The following is a 16,484-nucleotide window of genomic DNA, read 5'->3' on the forward strand; positions in this document are numbered from 1 at the left end:
CACAGACCTTTTGAGGGGCATGTGCCGAAACTATGTGCCGAAACTATATGTGTGTGTATATATATATATATGTGTGTGTATATATATATATATATATACACACACACACACAGGGTTGCAGGGCTTCTTTAAAACTAATTACAACAGCAATCTTCTGTGAGCCATGTGCTTGAAGACGTTTATGACTTCAATGTGATCCACTGGGATGTCCCTCTCAACACACATTAATACACAGACTACATTCTGCATGATAAAATATAAAGAAGCACAGTGACCTGATGATTCTGTAATATTTTTTAGTTACTACAACATTACTGTAGTAAAACCATGTTTTTCTATGTTTATACATGTGAAGACAAGCGGGGAGTAGTATACAATACAAGATTAAAAAAATATCTAGCGAGCAAATACTTAACATCGTAAACATTAACCATACTGTGTGACCATATATAATATGATTAAATGTTAATGAATTAAGTGTATCAGCAGATAGCCATCATAAATCAAATAAGAAATTTCTTAGAAATATATTTTACCTAGCTGACGAGGATCACTCGCTTTGTGTCAAAGTCAAATGCAGTTATATGTGTGGAAATGTGCAAAAACATCATCACATTAGGCTACGTCATCATCAATAGGTTATGAGCGCTCAGTTTTTCCTGTTGTAAAATACGTTTGGCCAAAATCTCAATTTATAAAAGATGTAATACTACTGTATGCACAGGCTATTTAAGGCTATTGGCTATGACTAACTTAGATGGCAAATGCTAGCCCCCTCTCTCTCTCTCTCTCTCTCTCCGCCGCCGGTCTCAGGCTTCAAATGCATAAAATATGAAACTTTATAGACATACTAGTGTTTCTTTCGTAAAGACAACGACTTGTAGCCTAATTATTCAAACAACAAGATTTATTTACCGTTGCAAGACGTTCAGCTGCTCGGCTGTGGAACTTCAGTTCGCGGCACTCAGGGGGCGGAGTTAAGAGGTTTGACTGACAGTTTGAGCGGAACCAAAACGATTTTGTCACAAGCTCTTTTTAATACCTTTTATTAGGCTAAATATATTTGTAAATCAGTCAGACATGCTTAAAGGGTGACCAATAGCATTGATTTATTGAAGAAAATGAATAAATAAAATAAAACACCTCCAAAAAAAGGGCACTTCGGAGTGTAAGGACAAAAAGGGCATGTGATCTGCACAGGTTTAGCCCTACCTGTGCACGTGCCTGCATGTGCCTGATTAAAAATGCTAATTTTAAAGCAAAACGTCAGACTAAGAGACCTGCGCGAGATGGATTTTTCCTGTCCCGCTTTCACCAGTTCCCGCAAAAAATGTGTTATGTCTCGCTCCCGCCCGCAACTTTTATGTTTTGTCCCGCTCCCGCCCGCGCAATATCCCGCATAAAATATAGATTTTTGTCAGTGCATCCATGTAGCCTACATCAAATAGCCTATCAAGATATGTGTCGCCTATAACATCCCAGCATAAACGCTCCCGATAAAATATGTGTTATTAAAGCATCAACATTCACAAACCACAGTTAGTTTCAACAGAAAATCAAGATGCGTGCATGGTTTGGTATGGCAGGATGCCCGCAAAGAGCACTTCCTTTATAATGACTAAAAAGCTGACATCTCATTTCATCGCGATCTCACTAAGCTCTGTTATAACTCAATGAATATATGAACAATGAATCTTTCATAATGTCTATAGCCTACAGGGCCGGTTCTAGACATTTGAAGGCCCTAGGCAAACTTTCTGTTGGAGACCCCCCACGAAAACGAAAATCACTTAAGTAGCTAAATTAACATCATGCCTTAATCATTTTTTGGACAGGATTTTTCCCTCCTGTTGAACCAGTTTAGACTAGCCTATATTATCATATGTGTTTTAATGCAATACTTAAAATATGCACTATACACTCTTAAAAATAAAGGTTCCAAAAGGGAGTTTTTACACCTGATGCCATAAAAGAACCACTTTTGCAAATCTGACAGCATTCTGTCATCAAAAAGATCTTCATTTGTGTTCCGAAGATGAAAGAAAGTCTTACGGGTGTGCAACGACATAAGGGTGAGTAATTATTGACAGAATTTTCATATTGAGGTGAAATAACTAATTTAAGATGGAGAAACAAGATAGAGAAGTCTACTTCACAGTGCACTTACGGTCGAATGGAACGCACCTTTAGTATGACGCATCACATCCTTCGCAGAAATCACATGACTCGGAGGGTTTGACTTTAGCCCAACATTAGTACCCTGGATCAATGCTTTCATTTGAGTTTGTATGCGGATTCAGTATGAGGAACCATTCTTTTGCTTTTGTGGGTTTTATTACTCATGTACGGTGAGTTATATTTGTCATTATAAATTAAATAGCCTACTTTCGGTTTCTGCATAAACTGGAAACAGCTATAATAATGCGCACTTGCTTAATCTTTAATTTGTTTTTGATAGCCTAGGGCTGTATCCGGTGTTTTTAACATTGTGATAAATAACTGCGAATAATGACAGCTGACAACACTATTGTAAGGGTTTTTAAGGTGTTAGTGAAAAAGTGATTTGTAATAAATCAATCATATTTGACACATGCCGCCCTATAATTGCTCTTTCTTCAACAGATCTTCTACACACACCAGAGAGCTCTAAGGTCCCCTGTTTTTATATTAAATTTTGACGCACATTATCTCGTTTTACGCACACGTTGCTTGCGTTAGCATATAACCTGCATGAGTCAATTGCTCAGTTACTTGCGTCTATCACTTTTTTTTTTTACTTGCGTCAATACATTTACTGTTTGCTTTAACAACACACATTTTTATTCTACATTTTATCAGATTTCTAACTTGCTAGACATTTATGTCCTGTCTTCATTTTTTTGGCAGTTACACACAACAATGCTTCTGTCCCCCAGAGCCCATGTTCACCCACACACATAATGCAAATACGTTATCTTTACAGGATGCGGTAGGCCTATACAGCATGTGTGTGTGGAAACTAGAGGAGCGCTGACGGCTTGCAATACTCGGCGCAATGGCGCATCACTATTGAAATAATAATGGGCAATAGCCATTTGATGAGATCTTTCACGTGCCATAATGGATGCCTGTTTGCTGTTATTTTTCTTTTCTTTTCTTTTCTTTTCTTTTCTTTTCTTCGTTCTTTAATATTTTGTCATATATGGGAATGTTCCAGTGTAAGAATGAACTTGTTTAATATAGCCTAATTTTGATGGAAATGTTCTAGAGTTTTGCACTATCATGCACTATCACTATCATGCTTCAGTTATCAGTATAGGGTTGTCAGTAGTAGGGTGCGGCTTAGAAAAGACGAATAGGCTAGATGTTTTTTAACTCTTGCTATATCAATATGAATTTGTTTCTAATTTAAGATGAGATTTCTTTGGCATTTCCTGTGTTACTAGTTCTTCATTGAATAGAAAACACCATCAAATAGAAAACACGTTATTGCATTAAACCATCATACTCGTAAATTTAGATTGGCCTTGCCCTTGTAACAGTAGGTGGGGTTGCTTTGAATTTCTTTGGTAATCAGTTTTACTTGTCCAGAATGACACTAAGCCATCCTAGGCTACACTCACGACACATTTTTTAACACCACAATGTTTAAGTTTAACCTCTCACTTTGCAACACCTGTTTCTATTTGTTCTGCAGGTGTGTATGGTGCTGATGTAGGTACAGTGAAGCCAGTGTCAGTGATGAAGGGTGATTCTGTCACTCTTCACACTGGTGTTACTGAACTACAGAGAGATGATAAGATAGAATGGATGAATGAAAATCGAGATATCATTGCTCAAATCGAAAACAACATAACCTTAATTCATGAAGACAGACTGGAGTTGGACCATAAAACTGGATCACTTACCATAAGAAAAATCGCTGAAAACAGACTTTATGAACTACACATCAGGGGCGACCAGCTGACATCCAAGACATTCAATGTTACTGTTCATGGTGAGTACACTAACATCTTACAATGTGATATTTATGGGATTAAAGCAGGGTTCCTCAAATCTAACCCTGGAGGGCCACTGTCCTGCGGAGTTTAGCTCAAGCCCGATTAAACTCACTTAACTGCAATTTTCTAGAAACTTTAAAGATCTTGGTTAGCTTGTTTCAGGTGTGTTTGATTAGGAATGGAATGAAACTCTGCAGGGCACTGAGGAATCCTGGATTAAAAGATCATGGCCTGTGTCACAAACAGAGTTTAGCCTAAACCAGGATTAGGTCTTAGTTCAATTAGGGTATACACTAAACGTACACTAGAAAAAAAACATTACTGGTGTGCATCTTGAGACAAAACAATGGCTCTAACATATTTTGAGATATGTCAGTGCAGGTTACTTTCAGTTAAAACAGCTCAGACATGAATTTTAATCTATAGCTTAAGCCTTGTCTGTGAAACCGGTTTTTACAGTTTTCCATTGAAAGAGTTAAAGGGAAATTTCTAGCCAAAATGAAAATTCTGTCATTAATTACTTACCCTCATGTCCCGTAAGACTTTAATTAATCTTCGGAACACACATTAAGAATTTTGTCATTAAAATTAAACATTAATGACATAATTTTCATTTTTATATAAATTTTAAATAAAATCAGCAACTGTCAAAGTTTGAGGTGTGTGGAGTTATTTTTATGTTGACTTTAAAAAACATAGAAGCCAATAAAGTTTACAAGATACAAGATTTTGTATTAAAGTAGGCCTACTATTTTTTTTATTCATTTTTACGTATTGTTTATTTAATGCCTTTCAAAAATGCATAAGAGAAAAACACAAATAATAAGGAAGAAGTTAAATTGAGAGGAATTGTACTGCCTTTTTATTTGTTTTGTTATTTTGTTGTTGTTGTTGTTGTTGTTTTGTTTTTGTAAATTTCAAACAATAAATCAATTCTAATTGTAACAAAAGAAGACACATGACATGTTGTGTAATCATTTCCTGATTGGCTGAAATGCAGAGGACTGATTTTGAGCACAGGGACCTTTATACAGCTACTTATATGTTATGTAGAAATTTAGATTTAATATTGAATTATTTATAATAGGGTTAAGTGCCAGTAGAACCGTAGAGTCTGGAAAGCAACCATTTTTATCAATTTATTTACTTATGTTTTAAATAAGTCATGTTTAAGGTTGCACATTACCTTTTTGTGGTCATTCTTTACCCTAAAACAGAAAAATAATGTTATAGGAGCAAAGTCTTTTCAAATTTTCAGTCTCAGATTTTAGACTCCTCTTCACATGTATATTTCAAAGTATGATTGTGTGGAAATTACAGCATTAAACATTTTGTGTTTGTTCTCATGTGTTTGTTGTTGAGACAGATGAAGTGGTGTCAGTGTCAGTGATTAGAGGGAGATTCTGTCACTCTACACACTGGAGTTACTACTTTTTGGAAAAACAAAGAGATGATCTATGTTTGTAGATAGTGCCATCTTCTCTGGAACTCTCAATTCGTTTGGATTGTTGCGAACTCTTAAACAATGTTGTCGCTGTGACATTACAATCATAAATATCAATGCTTGAGCCTTTACACTTCCACATGACATTCAATAAATGTTAACTTACAAACCTCGGAACCGGCCATGGTCTCGTGAAAGTTAATGGATTAAACGGCCCTGTTGACTCAAGCTGGAAAAACATTCATCTGAATGATCAGACCGGGGACCTCACCATCAGAAACATCCAAATCGATCAGTCTGGAGATTATAAAGTGGAGATCAACAACGTCAGTATGATTTTACACAGAAAATTCTATATGGCTGTTGGTGAGTAGCTGTTCTGTTAAATTCTGTATTGACTCTGTGATGACTTGCAAACAGCTAGATGCTCAAAATAAGTTTACATTAAGATGCAGGGTATGCATACAGGATTTATTTAATAGCCTAATTTGCTAAGATGGATTTCCATTTGTTTAGTCATGTGCTAAACTTTAGAATTATTATCTTAAAATGTTTATGTTTAAATGTTTCCAGGAAGACTAATACAGTCCTAAAACTGTAATATGGCTTAATATAAATCATCTTTTTGAGCTGTGACCCGCCCCTCTTCATAAAGAACAACTTTGCACCTCATAGAAATCACATGACAAAAGTATCTAACACGTCTTGTTTTCAATTTCAAGTTTCATTATCAATATTCAGGGTTGCTGCTGTTTTTAATGTCAAATTTAATGCTTTTTAAGACCTGAACAATTAAAATTTAATACCATATGTCCATACAAGAACATACACCTTCATTTACCATTTACCTGCATATTATACTAATATCTATGTACAATTTCATGTGGGGATATTCATGGACATGTTTTTATTTGAAATGGACAACATATAAGAAATGCTTGAAGGAAATTAAACTCTTATATGCAAATCAGCGTTTGCAAGAGGTTGGAACAAGCTGGAACAAGCTCAGGTTTTACTTGTCTAATTCTTTGTTCGCCTCCCTGGCTGAAAATAAACAGTGTCATAGCAGGTAACTTTTCAAGAGAACTTTGCTTTGCTTTCCTTCCCATCACCTCCTCGCGCTTCCGCTGTCTGTCTGTCATTGAGACAAACATCAGCTTCTCTAATCTAAAGGTGCAGCAGGGATAGAACTGATATATGTATAGTGCTGTACAATACAAGTTGAACAAGTCATTGAAATTACAAAATAAAATAAAAACAAATGATTTATTTTATAACAAAAAAGGAATATCTGGAGCATTAACTACTATTAACGTCAGTCATACTCAGATGCGAAACAATTATTCAAAGAATTATTCCGATGGTTAATCATATATTCTTCATATGTGTTTGTTGCTGTGACAGGTGGTGTGAAGACAGTATCAGTGAAGGAGGGAGATCCTGTCAATCTACACACTGATGTTATTGCAATAAAGGGATTTGATGTGATATTATGGAAGACTGAAGGTGATCTTGTGGCTGAAATCAATCAAGTTACCAATCGGTTCTCATTATATGACAGCGGTGATGTGAGATTCAAGGGCAGACTAGATCTTGATCGTCAGTCTGGAGATCTCACCATCAGTGATGCTGAAACCACAGACTCTGGCGTTTATCATCTACACATGAGCAGCAGTACACACACCTTACAGAGGAACATCAGTGTTACTGTCAAAAGTGAGTAGATCAAAAGTATAAATATTTTTGAACATAAGATATTCTATCCAAGAAATGAGACATTTGTAGAGGAAATTAACCTTATTTTACATATGTAATCTTAGATTTGTGTTTTAAGTATTTGTTCATTATTAGAAGAGCAACAGGTTTTAAATAATTTGGTGGAAAACAGGTTCTGTCACGGAAGAGCTTTAGGGCCCTATATCATTACACCCGGCGTAATGCGACGTCAGCCGTGAAACAAGTGTTTTTTGCTAGTTTCAGCTCGACGCAGTTATCATTTTCATGTCCAGTGCCACATTGTTTAAATAGCAAATGCACTCGTGCCCATACGAGTGTCATTTTTGTTATTTAAAGGCTGTGTTAGTAATATGCGCTTATAGGCGGGTGCACAACACTGGTACACTCTGGTACACTACCGCTCTGTGTTCTTTTGGGAACCACCAGCAGGGTGTTAAAATTAACACCGAAGCAGTGTTAGAGTTAATTAGGTACTTAAATGATTAATTGAGTGATGACTGATTGATTATTGAAGACACCTGATGATAACGAGCAGAATCACTGAAGGAAAGAGAAACACAAGAACTACAACTGACTTCAGCCACAGCCTTAGATGAAATCAGCTGAAAAGACATTAAATCTCTCTTATTACAAACAGACTGGCTTTATTTCTGTCATTCACCTACAGTTATTTTTGACAATGAACAGGTTTAGATGTTGATGTTTTATTGATAATGTTGGTTACCATTATGGTGATCAGTATTCCATTTAGTTGGCAGTTTGACTCTTGACTTTTTATGTTAAGTTTGTGGCCTTTATAACAGTGCTTACGGAAACACATCATTTATTATAAAGGAGACCATAAACGAGCAATCGAGTGATAAAATTATTTCTTTTAACATTGGTTGAGTTTTATACTTCTCAATAACACTTCAATTCCTTAAGTCAGCAATTACAGAAAAAAACAGTTATTTAAACCACTTTAATGCAGTAATTTGACTGTTATTTTAAAGCAGACATGTGGATCTGCTTTCTCAATCCAGAAATGTTTTCTGAAAACACCTGCGATTGCTGATAAAGACAAAACATTTTCAATTAGACATCAACATCTAAACTCTGTTAATTCTCAGTGAGATCTTCTATAGACAGAAATAAAGTCAGTCTGGTTAGTAATAAGTGAAGCTGGTAATGCTGTTTGTGTAGTTGTTTAATCAGATCTTCAGATGTTTCATGTAGAAATTTAATGTTTAAATTTAAAGAAAGTTAGTTTGTGTTCTTATTTCTCTTTCTTTCAGTGTTTGTTCACAGCAGGTGTTTGAATGATTGAAAGAATGTTTCAGGAACATCAAACTAACCTTTAAATAACATTTTATTAACATGAAGGAAACTGGACATATTTTATGTTCCCAGAACCCACACTGAATATTTAGAGAACATAGTGTTGATGTTTATAGTGTTTGTTATAGATCAGACACATTCACACTAATGACTGTCTTTATCATTACAGATTCAGGTAATTCAGGTGCTGTATCAGGGATATCTGGTGCCAGTGTTGCTCTGGTGGTTTGGGCTGTAACTGTTTTTTTACTGCAAGAAGTATAAGTAGCCAAGGCAAAGGTGTAAGTATTACATACAAATCAAATAGCAAGAGACAAATATAAAATTATTCAGTCCTTTTTAAAGTCTTTTTTGTTTCCACACATAATTGACCAGTGTTGGGGGTAACGCATTACAAGTAACTTGAGTTACATAATCATATCACTTTTTTTAAGTAACTAGTAAAGTAATGCATTACTTTTTCAGTTTAAAACAAAATATCTAAGTTACTTTTTCAAATAAGTAACGCAAGTTACTTTTTCACATTTATTGACTGACAGCTTTCCTGTCCCCATGTGTGAAAGGGCCTTAACATTTGCCAAAAAAAATATAGAACTTTTTTGATTTCATTAAAAAACAAACAAGCAAGTCCAGCCCAGGTGAGAAAAAGTAACGTAAAAGTAATGTAACACATTCATTTTTATAAAAAGTATCATGTTTTAAACAATGTTTTAAAAATTCTAAATTTGAAACTGAAACCGCCAGTAGGTGGCAACAAAACACTTTATTTATTCAACCGGCTTTGTTCAAAGAAGCTGATTCATTTAGTAAGGAAACAACGCAGTATGTTGCTTGGAAATGCAAAACAGTTCTGCTATGGATTTTTTTGGAACAATTTTCTTTGCCAAAATAACATTTGGTCATAACTTTGGTCCCACTTTATATTAAGTGGCCTTAACTACTATGTACTTACATCAAAAAATAAGTGCAATGTACTTATTGGGTTCATATTGAATTGCAAAACACTTTTTCTGCTATTGAGGTGGGATACGGGTAAGGTTAGGGAAAGCTTTGGTGGTATGGGTAGGTTTAAGGGTAGGGGTTAGTCATTATAAATGTAATTACAGAAATTAATTACAGATGTAATTACATGCAGGTGTTTTTCAAATATAAGTACAATGTAAAAACATGTATGTACACAATAAGTGCATTGTATCAAATGATTAATTTAAATGTAAGTACATAGTAGTTAAGGCCACTTAATATAAAGTGGGACCCAAACTTTTTTTGTGTCTAAAATGTAAATCACTTAACATTAACTTCTTGTTTATTGAATGAACGTTTGTATAAAATCAAGTATTCAAGTTTGCAATTCATGCTCATATTTCGTGAAAACGGCTCTCTTGCTCTTGTGATATTGCTTAATTTATATCCTGTGTTATAGATAAGACACAAGATCTAATTCAAGTACATTTATGGCAATCATGTCTTGTATATTTGTGGGCAATCATATGTATGAATATATGGGCATTTGAGATTTTGGGCCTTTTTTTCTTCTTCTTTTTTTTTTTTTTTTTTTTTTTTTTGAGAAAATCCTGCATTGATTTTGAACCTGGCACAACAAAAACAAAAGACTTAACATTAGAAATAAGGTATTGATTGCATTTTAAAGCAAGTAACGTTTTTACATCAAATCACATTAATGATGTTAACAAATAAATCAGACAATGTACCAACAATTTAGTGATATCCTCACAGTTGTGATCTTGACCTGGTCTTGGAGATAAAATCCAGAGTCCTCTTTTAGGCTAAGACTGAGTACAAATGCGGTTGAGACCAAGACCAAGACCTTCAAAACCTTAAAAAAGACCGGTCTTCGAGTACTAAAACACTAAATGATGCGGTTGATCTCAGCAGCATTTGCAGCATGTTTGTGTCTGTTTGTATATGATGGGGCTTCATTAAGTTTGTCCAGATATGAAACACCTTGACAAAGAACACACCTATTAAGTACAGAAATATTAAATACAGCACTGATCTTGTGCTGTTTTACTTTAGACAGAACAGCAACTTTACCATTAACACAAACAGTAAATACAGTGGATTTGTTGCTGTTTTGATCATAGAAAAAGGCTCCGGTATATTTTAGCCATCTTGTTTAGTAATTTTCCCTATTGATTGGACAGCACTATTTGTTTAATTTAACATTTTTTTTTATTTTTAAAGCAGGTCAGACTCCTGAGCTAGTACCTTTTATTTTTTTTCTTTCCTTTTTAAAATTGGTTTCAAAGTTTTTGAAAACAATACCGTCTCCATGTAAACTACCAAAAATGCAAATTTGTGGACAAAAGTGACATCGTCAACTACTGGCCTGGCAGCATAATACAGCGTTTTTAATCATTTTCGTGGATTAACCTGGAATATGTAATTTCACAAAAGAAAACCTTTTCTCTTTTTAGTACATTGTTGTCGTGTAAACGTACCCTAAAGGCTAAACTTGCATTTAAATTAACATTCACAAATTACAACATATTCTCCACAGTGTTCAATACATGGTGTACTCATAAACAAAAACAAGTGTAACGCAGGAGAACATATAGCTATTATTATCATCTTTATTATCAACGCTATTATTTATTCATTACTATTTTCATTTTGTTTTTAACTTGGTGTTTTTACTGTGAATCTTTCTGGGGGTTTTTTTATCAGGTTTCATGGAAGAAAAAGTGAATCAAACTCAGGATGAGGATGAATGAGAAGAATCAACCTGTAATAATCTATAACAATGTAAAGATGGGCTTTGCATGACATACTGATCAGTGTAGGGGCTATATGTAAGAATTTCTTGTATTAATCTTTTTTATTATTATTATCGCCAATATGTAAACAGATTGTAATGAAACTTGAAATTGATACCTTCCACAACTTCCTAGGTTGTCTATGAAAGCCTGTAGACAAATTTTTATGCAAAAGACTTGTCAGTTTCCCCGGGAAAATCCAAAGGATGTAACTTTTACACATGCTCCCGAGAGCCTCTCTTCCATTCTATGGCACATGAAATGAATGATTATACAATGTTTAGGACAACGCTGAAAGAGCTATTCTGTACTGTAATGTCATTGTGTCAGGCAAAAATGGGTTAATTTAAACTATAGTCTTAACTTAATGGCCAATAGCTAATGATAAGGGTTTCTGAATTTTACTTTTAAAGACATCTTTAACTCTGGTACATTGCTTTTTTTATGTAGGCTACATATTTTTGACATAAATCACGCTTAATGTATTTTTTATTTTTTATTTTTTTGCCTCATGCTTGATTACTAGAACAAAAAGGAAACTTGTCCTGTCTGACAGTGATTTCTGTTTTATGAACTACTGACCTTTTTGTTTCCTGGTCAGATGTGAATATGAAAATATGAGCTGAATTCAAAATGATTATTTTAGACCCATGTGGTCATGAATGTAGATATGCTGCTGTTTTATATGATCTTGTTTGATCTTTTCTGCACCTTAAGCCGGGGACACACCTAACGATTAGTTTAAACATTCTACGACTGAACTGAACACACATAACGATTGTTTCCTGCGACTGAAGCAGATTTATATACTTACACATGGAATTTGAACACCGACTGTAATCACAGACTGAACGCGACTGGACGCGTTTGAGCGCGATCAGTCATAAGTATCAATTTACATTCATAATCGGCCTTACAATCGTTAAGTGTGTGCGCGGCTTTAATGAACGAACACTGATTCATGTTTAAAGCTCTTTTTTAATTAATCAAAAGAAAATGTTATAGTCTTTCTGAATTTCATGAATCCCTGATTTTTTTTTTTTTTTATTAGTTTCACTGCATACATTTCCTTTTTTTGTCTTAAAAGTGAATCCACATTTATAATTTTTCTGTATCACGAGTATTTGTTTTTGTTTATAATTTTTCTGTATCACGGGTATTTGTAAAACTCATGCCTATCATAAGTAATCTGAAACTGGTGTTTCTGCTAAGTGTAATCTTAAGATTATTTGCATGGAGATTTGTGACTGATCTTATGGGTGTAATTTCTGTTCCATTAATATGTTCATACAGTGCTCATACATGGATCTATGTGCAAAAACACAATAAAGCCAATGTCTAAAACTGGATAAAACTAAGACTTTTATATGGTGTCAGAGTGAACAGGGTGAATGGATTGTAAGATGTTGAAATTGGCCAAGGCATAAAGAAAGATTATGCAGGATATTAACATGCCTTATCAGTAGGAGTGGCTCATCTACACATTTTAATGGGATCTCATTGGCGTCAGACTATAAACACTGACCTAAATAATGCAAGAATATTTAAAAAATGTTGAGGCAGAAGGAGAAAGAAACTAGACAAAAGACTGTTTATTATTGCTATACAATATTATGTACATGACTGTCATTAACCAGAAGAACAACAGCAGACACGCCCATCAGAGCAGTGACGACCAATCAGATCACAGCTTCAGTAGAGTCAAAACAGAGGGAACAGCCTGAGGAAAGACATGAAGTTGAGTACTGAACAATTGCATTATAAAAATATTTCACCAAAATCCACCTAATTGGATTCAGAGTACCTGAATATATCTGGCAGTTGAGTGATGTCCAGATGTTGAGTCTGGTTGCTGATGGGATTGTTCAGCACACAGCTGTAGGTGTTTTTATCCTGATATTCCACCTCCAGAGGTAGAGAGAGACTGATGCTGAGATCAGACACACTGATGTACCAGGAGAGAGTCACATGACAGCTGAACACAGAACGATCCTTGAAGATCTTTCAGCTGATAAAGAACATTGTGAAGAGTCACTGAAGATTAGAGGAACTGGCAGAAACACAAGAAAATAAAGGGAACCAAAAATAAACAAAACTAGAAAGATTTTATATTATTTACAACATGAATGAAGACTCACCATAAACAGTGACACTGAATCACTTGATTGACTTCTTTTTCCTGATAATGATGCTCATCTGGTTTTAGCAGCCAAGTCTGTACTTGAAGGTGCAGTGTGTACATTTTAGTGACAACTGGTGGTGAGGCTGCGAATTGGAATATAGAGAAGCTACGGGTGGCCAACAGGACAAAGATGTCATCATCTGAGACAGCAGAGAGTTGCCAGTCAAATAAACATGCTCTGTAGAGCAGCTTGTCCGTTTAGGGAACATGTGTCAAACTCAGTTCCTGGAGGGCCACAGCCCTGCAGAGTTTAGCTTCAACCTTAATTAAACGCACCTGATTCAGCTAATCCTTCAGGCCTTTCTGAAATCTTCCATCCTAGTCCTTCAGGCCTTTTTGAAAACTACAACTGTGTGTGTTCGGAGCAGGGTTGGAACTAAACTCTGCAGGGCCTAAACTCTGCAGCTCTGCGGCCCTCCAGGAACTGAGTTTGACACCCCTGGTTTGGGGCTACTGTAGAAACATGCCGGCCCAAAATGATGATTTAACATGTAAGGGGACCTGCGGTATATAAATGGCTCATTCTAAGGTAATAAAAACATAATGGTTCATTATGTAACGTCTTTATACACCACTAAAAATATATGTATAATATTTTGTATTTCTGTCAATAGATCCTCCTAAAATGTACTCATTGCACATTTAAAGCAGCAGATCAATGCTGTACGGTGCATGTCAATGGACGTGCACAACAGGTGTTACTAGATTTTCAGTTTCCCAGGGAGGAGCATACATGAATATTCATGAGTTTCCTAGACATGCTGATCGCACATGCAACTGAGAATTTTAGTTCACAACTTTCACACTCCTTGTATCTCAGTAGTTTAGTGGATTATTCCATAAAGGTAACTATTCTCAGTGTCGCAGCTGACTTATACCTAAACTACAGTTGTTTACTTCTAAGTAACAGTTTATAATGTTTTCATTAGTATGCACGATTTGTGTAGTATTTTTTTTAACACTTTTTTTGTCAAGTGGCTAACATAGCATCAGATCCAGCTTTATTTTTAGTAACAGTAATACAGAATTTTTTGGCTAAACATTCACATGGGCCAGTGCTTGAACCACGATGATTGTCGCTTGCAGCTATATTATTTATTATAAATTTCCTTCATTATTTTTCTAATAATTAAATTAATCAATTATTCCACTTATACTAAGGTTACCACATCACATCAAACATTGTTCAGATGTATTTCGAGACATTTGTCAGATTTTGTCCTTTAAACTCTCTTTTGCCCAACGGTTTAAGGAATGTAATAATATTGTTGAATAAATCGAATATATCTTTCAATAGACTTAAGCAAAAATTCATCTTCTCTAATGATTATTTCTGTAGATATGCTCACAGTATCTTTACCTCCCCCTCATATGCTCCAAGGGGTAAAAATATCCTCAAGATGATCTGGAAGATTGTGGGTACTGGCCATGAGGCATCTAAATATTATTCGATGGGCTAAAATATTAGTTCAGCAGTTAAGATAATTTGGGATGCACATTTGAAGATGTACTGTAAAAAATAATTTTCATGATTTGTTATAACTTTTTTCTTTTGTCAAATCAACTTAGATAATTAATGTAGTTAAGATAACATAACATTTTGAGTTTCTGTTGATTAAACTAATTGCCTTCATTGTAACTAAATTTTTTAAATTTCAGTGAACTCAAAATTTTAAGGCTACCATTTAACTTACTTTTTTAGTAAAGTTAAATCAACAATTCTTTTTTTACAGTGGGGAGGATCAAGAGATATTAGAACATATGTCTCATACAAATTAAAATCTTACATTCTATTGGACACCTAGAAGGCTGTTTAGAGCGGGTTAATCCTGAATGTTAGCAATGCCATATTTTAAAGATATCACAGTCCAAGATCTCTGTCCTAGTTTATATATTCTTGGTGACCCTCAGCCTTTAAGTCATGTTTAAAAAAAAAAAGAATCAGAGTGGATACAGAGCTGCATCATGCTGGGCAGATGTGTGATAGTAAAAAACTGGAAATCTTCCAGAAAGATTTGTATCTTTTACCCTATGATTTACTCACGCATTAAGTCGAACAAGCCTACCGCCTATAGAGCAGTGAGGCAACAAGTCAGCTGCCACAAGGCTTGTTTGACTTCATGCGGCAAAGATCTGCTGCCGCCTGACAAAAGCAATGCATTCTGGTTAGAAAATTTGTCGCCTTACAATCACATGGGCCATAAAAGTACCGCAAGAGCAAAACGAAACCAGCCACCTAGGTCAGGCACTGCAGTTGCTAAAAATCATCTGTTTTCTCCAGTGTTGTGACGTATTTAGGCAGGTTTTACTTTAGTGCTCCTCCTCTCCATCTCTCGGTTGGAGAGGAGTGGTTTACGTGTTTTCAACCCAAGCCGTCAAACTGACATCATCAGAGAAGGAACACCATTCCAGACCGGAAGTTACTTTTCAGATTTTGATTAAAGATTACAATGACAAACTTTTTCTGTGTTTTAACTTGCACAAACCTGTGTTTTAATTTGCACAGATTAATTGTTCACCACAAGACTAGTAATATGTGCTAACAAAGTAAATAGGGTCAGTTTTGATTTAATGACAACTTTAAGACTTTTGTCGCACTTGAAACAAGAATACACAAAATGTTTTTTTACAGGATTTGAGGAGTTTATGTGGCTGTAATAAAAAAGTAACAAATCCTTTCATCACGGGTCAATTTGAGCCCCTTAGGAATAAATTGAATGCGAGGAATGCTTCAGTACACATAGAAAACTAAAAATGCTAAAGCTAAAAAAAAAAGATTTTATAATGTCTACATGTGTATCTGAATGCATATTGAAGAGAAATTACTTTGGAACAGCTCATTTGCTCCATATAGAGTTATAAGGCCATCTAGAGGCAAGAGTACGGAAGAGGATTAGGGCCAAGCAATAATAAAAAAATAAAACCATCTCGAGATTAAAGTTGTTAAATTTCAAGAAAAAAGTTGAGATAAAATGTTGAGAATAAACTCATTAAATTACGAGAAAAAACTTGTTAAATTTCGAGAAAAAAGTTGAGATAAAATGTTG

General features: G+C 35.0%; 1 protein-coding gene across 1 annotated transcript; it reads left to right on the forward strand.

Moving 5' to 3' along the window:
- The first annotated feature begins 2,316 nt into the window (after positions 1-2,316).
- Positions 2,317-12,370, forward strand: LOC125263536. The gene is made up of 5 exons (XM_048182542.1): positions 2,317-2,348; positions 3,677-3,976; positions 6,829-7,140; positions 8,648-8,759; positions 11,167-12,370. Exons 1-4 carry the CDS (start codon positions 2,342-2,344, stop codon positions 8,740-8,742), a joined length of 714 nt encoding a protein of 237 aa, XP_048038499.1. The 5' UTR covers positions 2,317-2,341; the 3' UTR covers positions 8,743-8,759; positions 11,167-12,370.
- The last annotated feature ends 4,114 nt before the right edge of the window (positions 12,371-16,484 follow it).

This window comes from Megalobrama amblycephala, linkage group LG2, assembly GCF_018812025.1.
Source record: "Megalobrama amblycephala isolate DHTTF-2021 linkage group LG2, ASM1881202v1, whole genome shotgun sequence".
Classification (NCBI taxonomy): Eukaryota; Metazoa; Chordata; class Actinopteri; order Cypriniformes; family Xenocyprididae; genus Megalobrama; species Megalobrama amblycephala.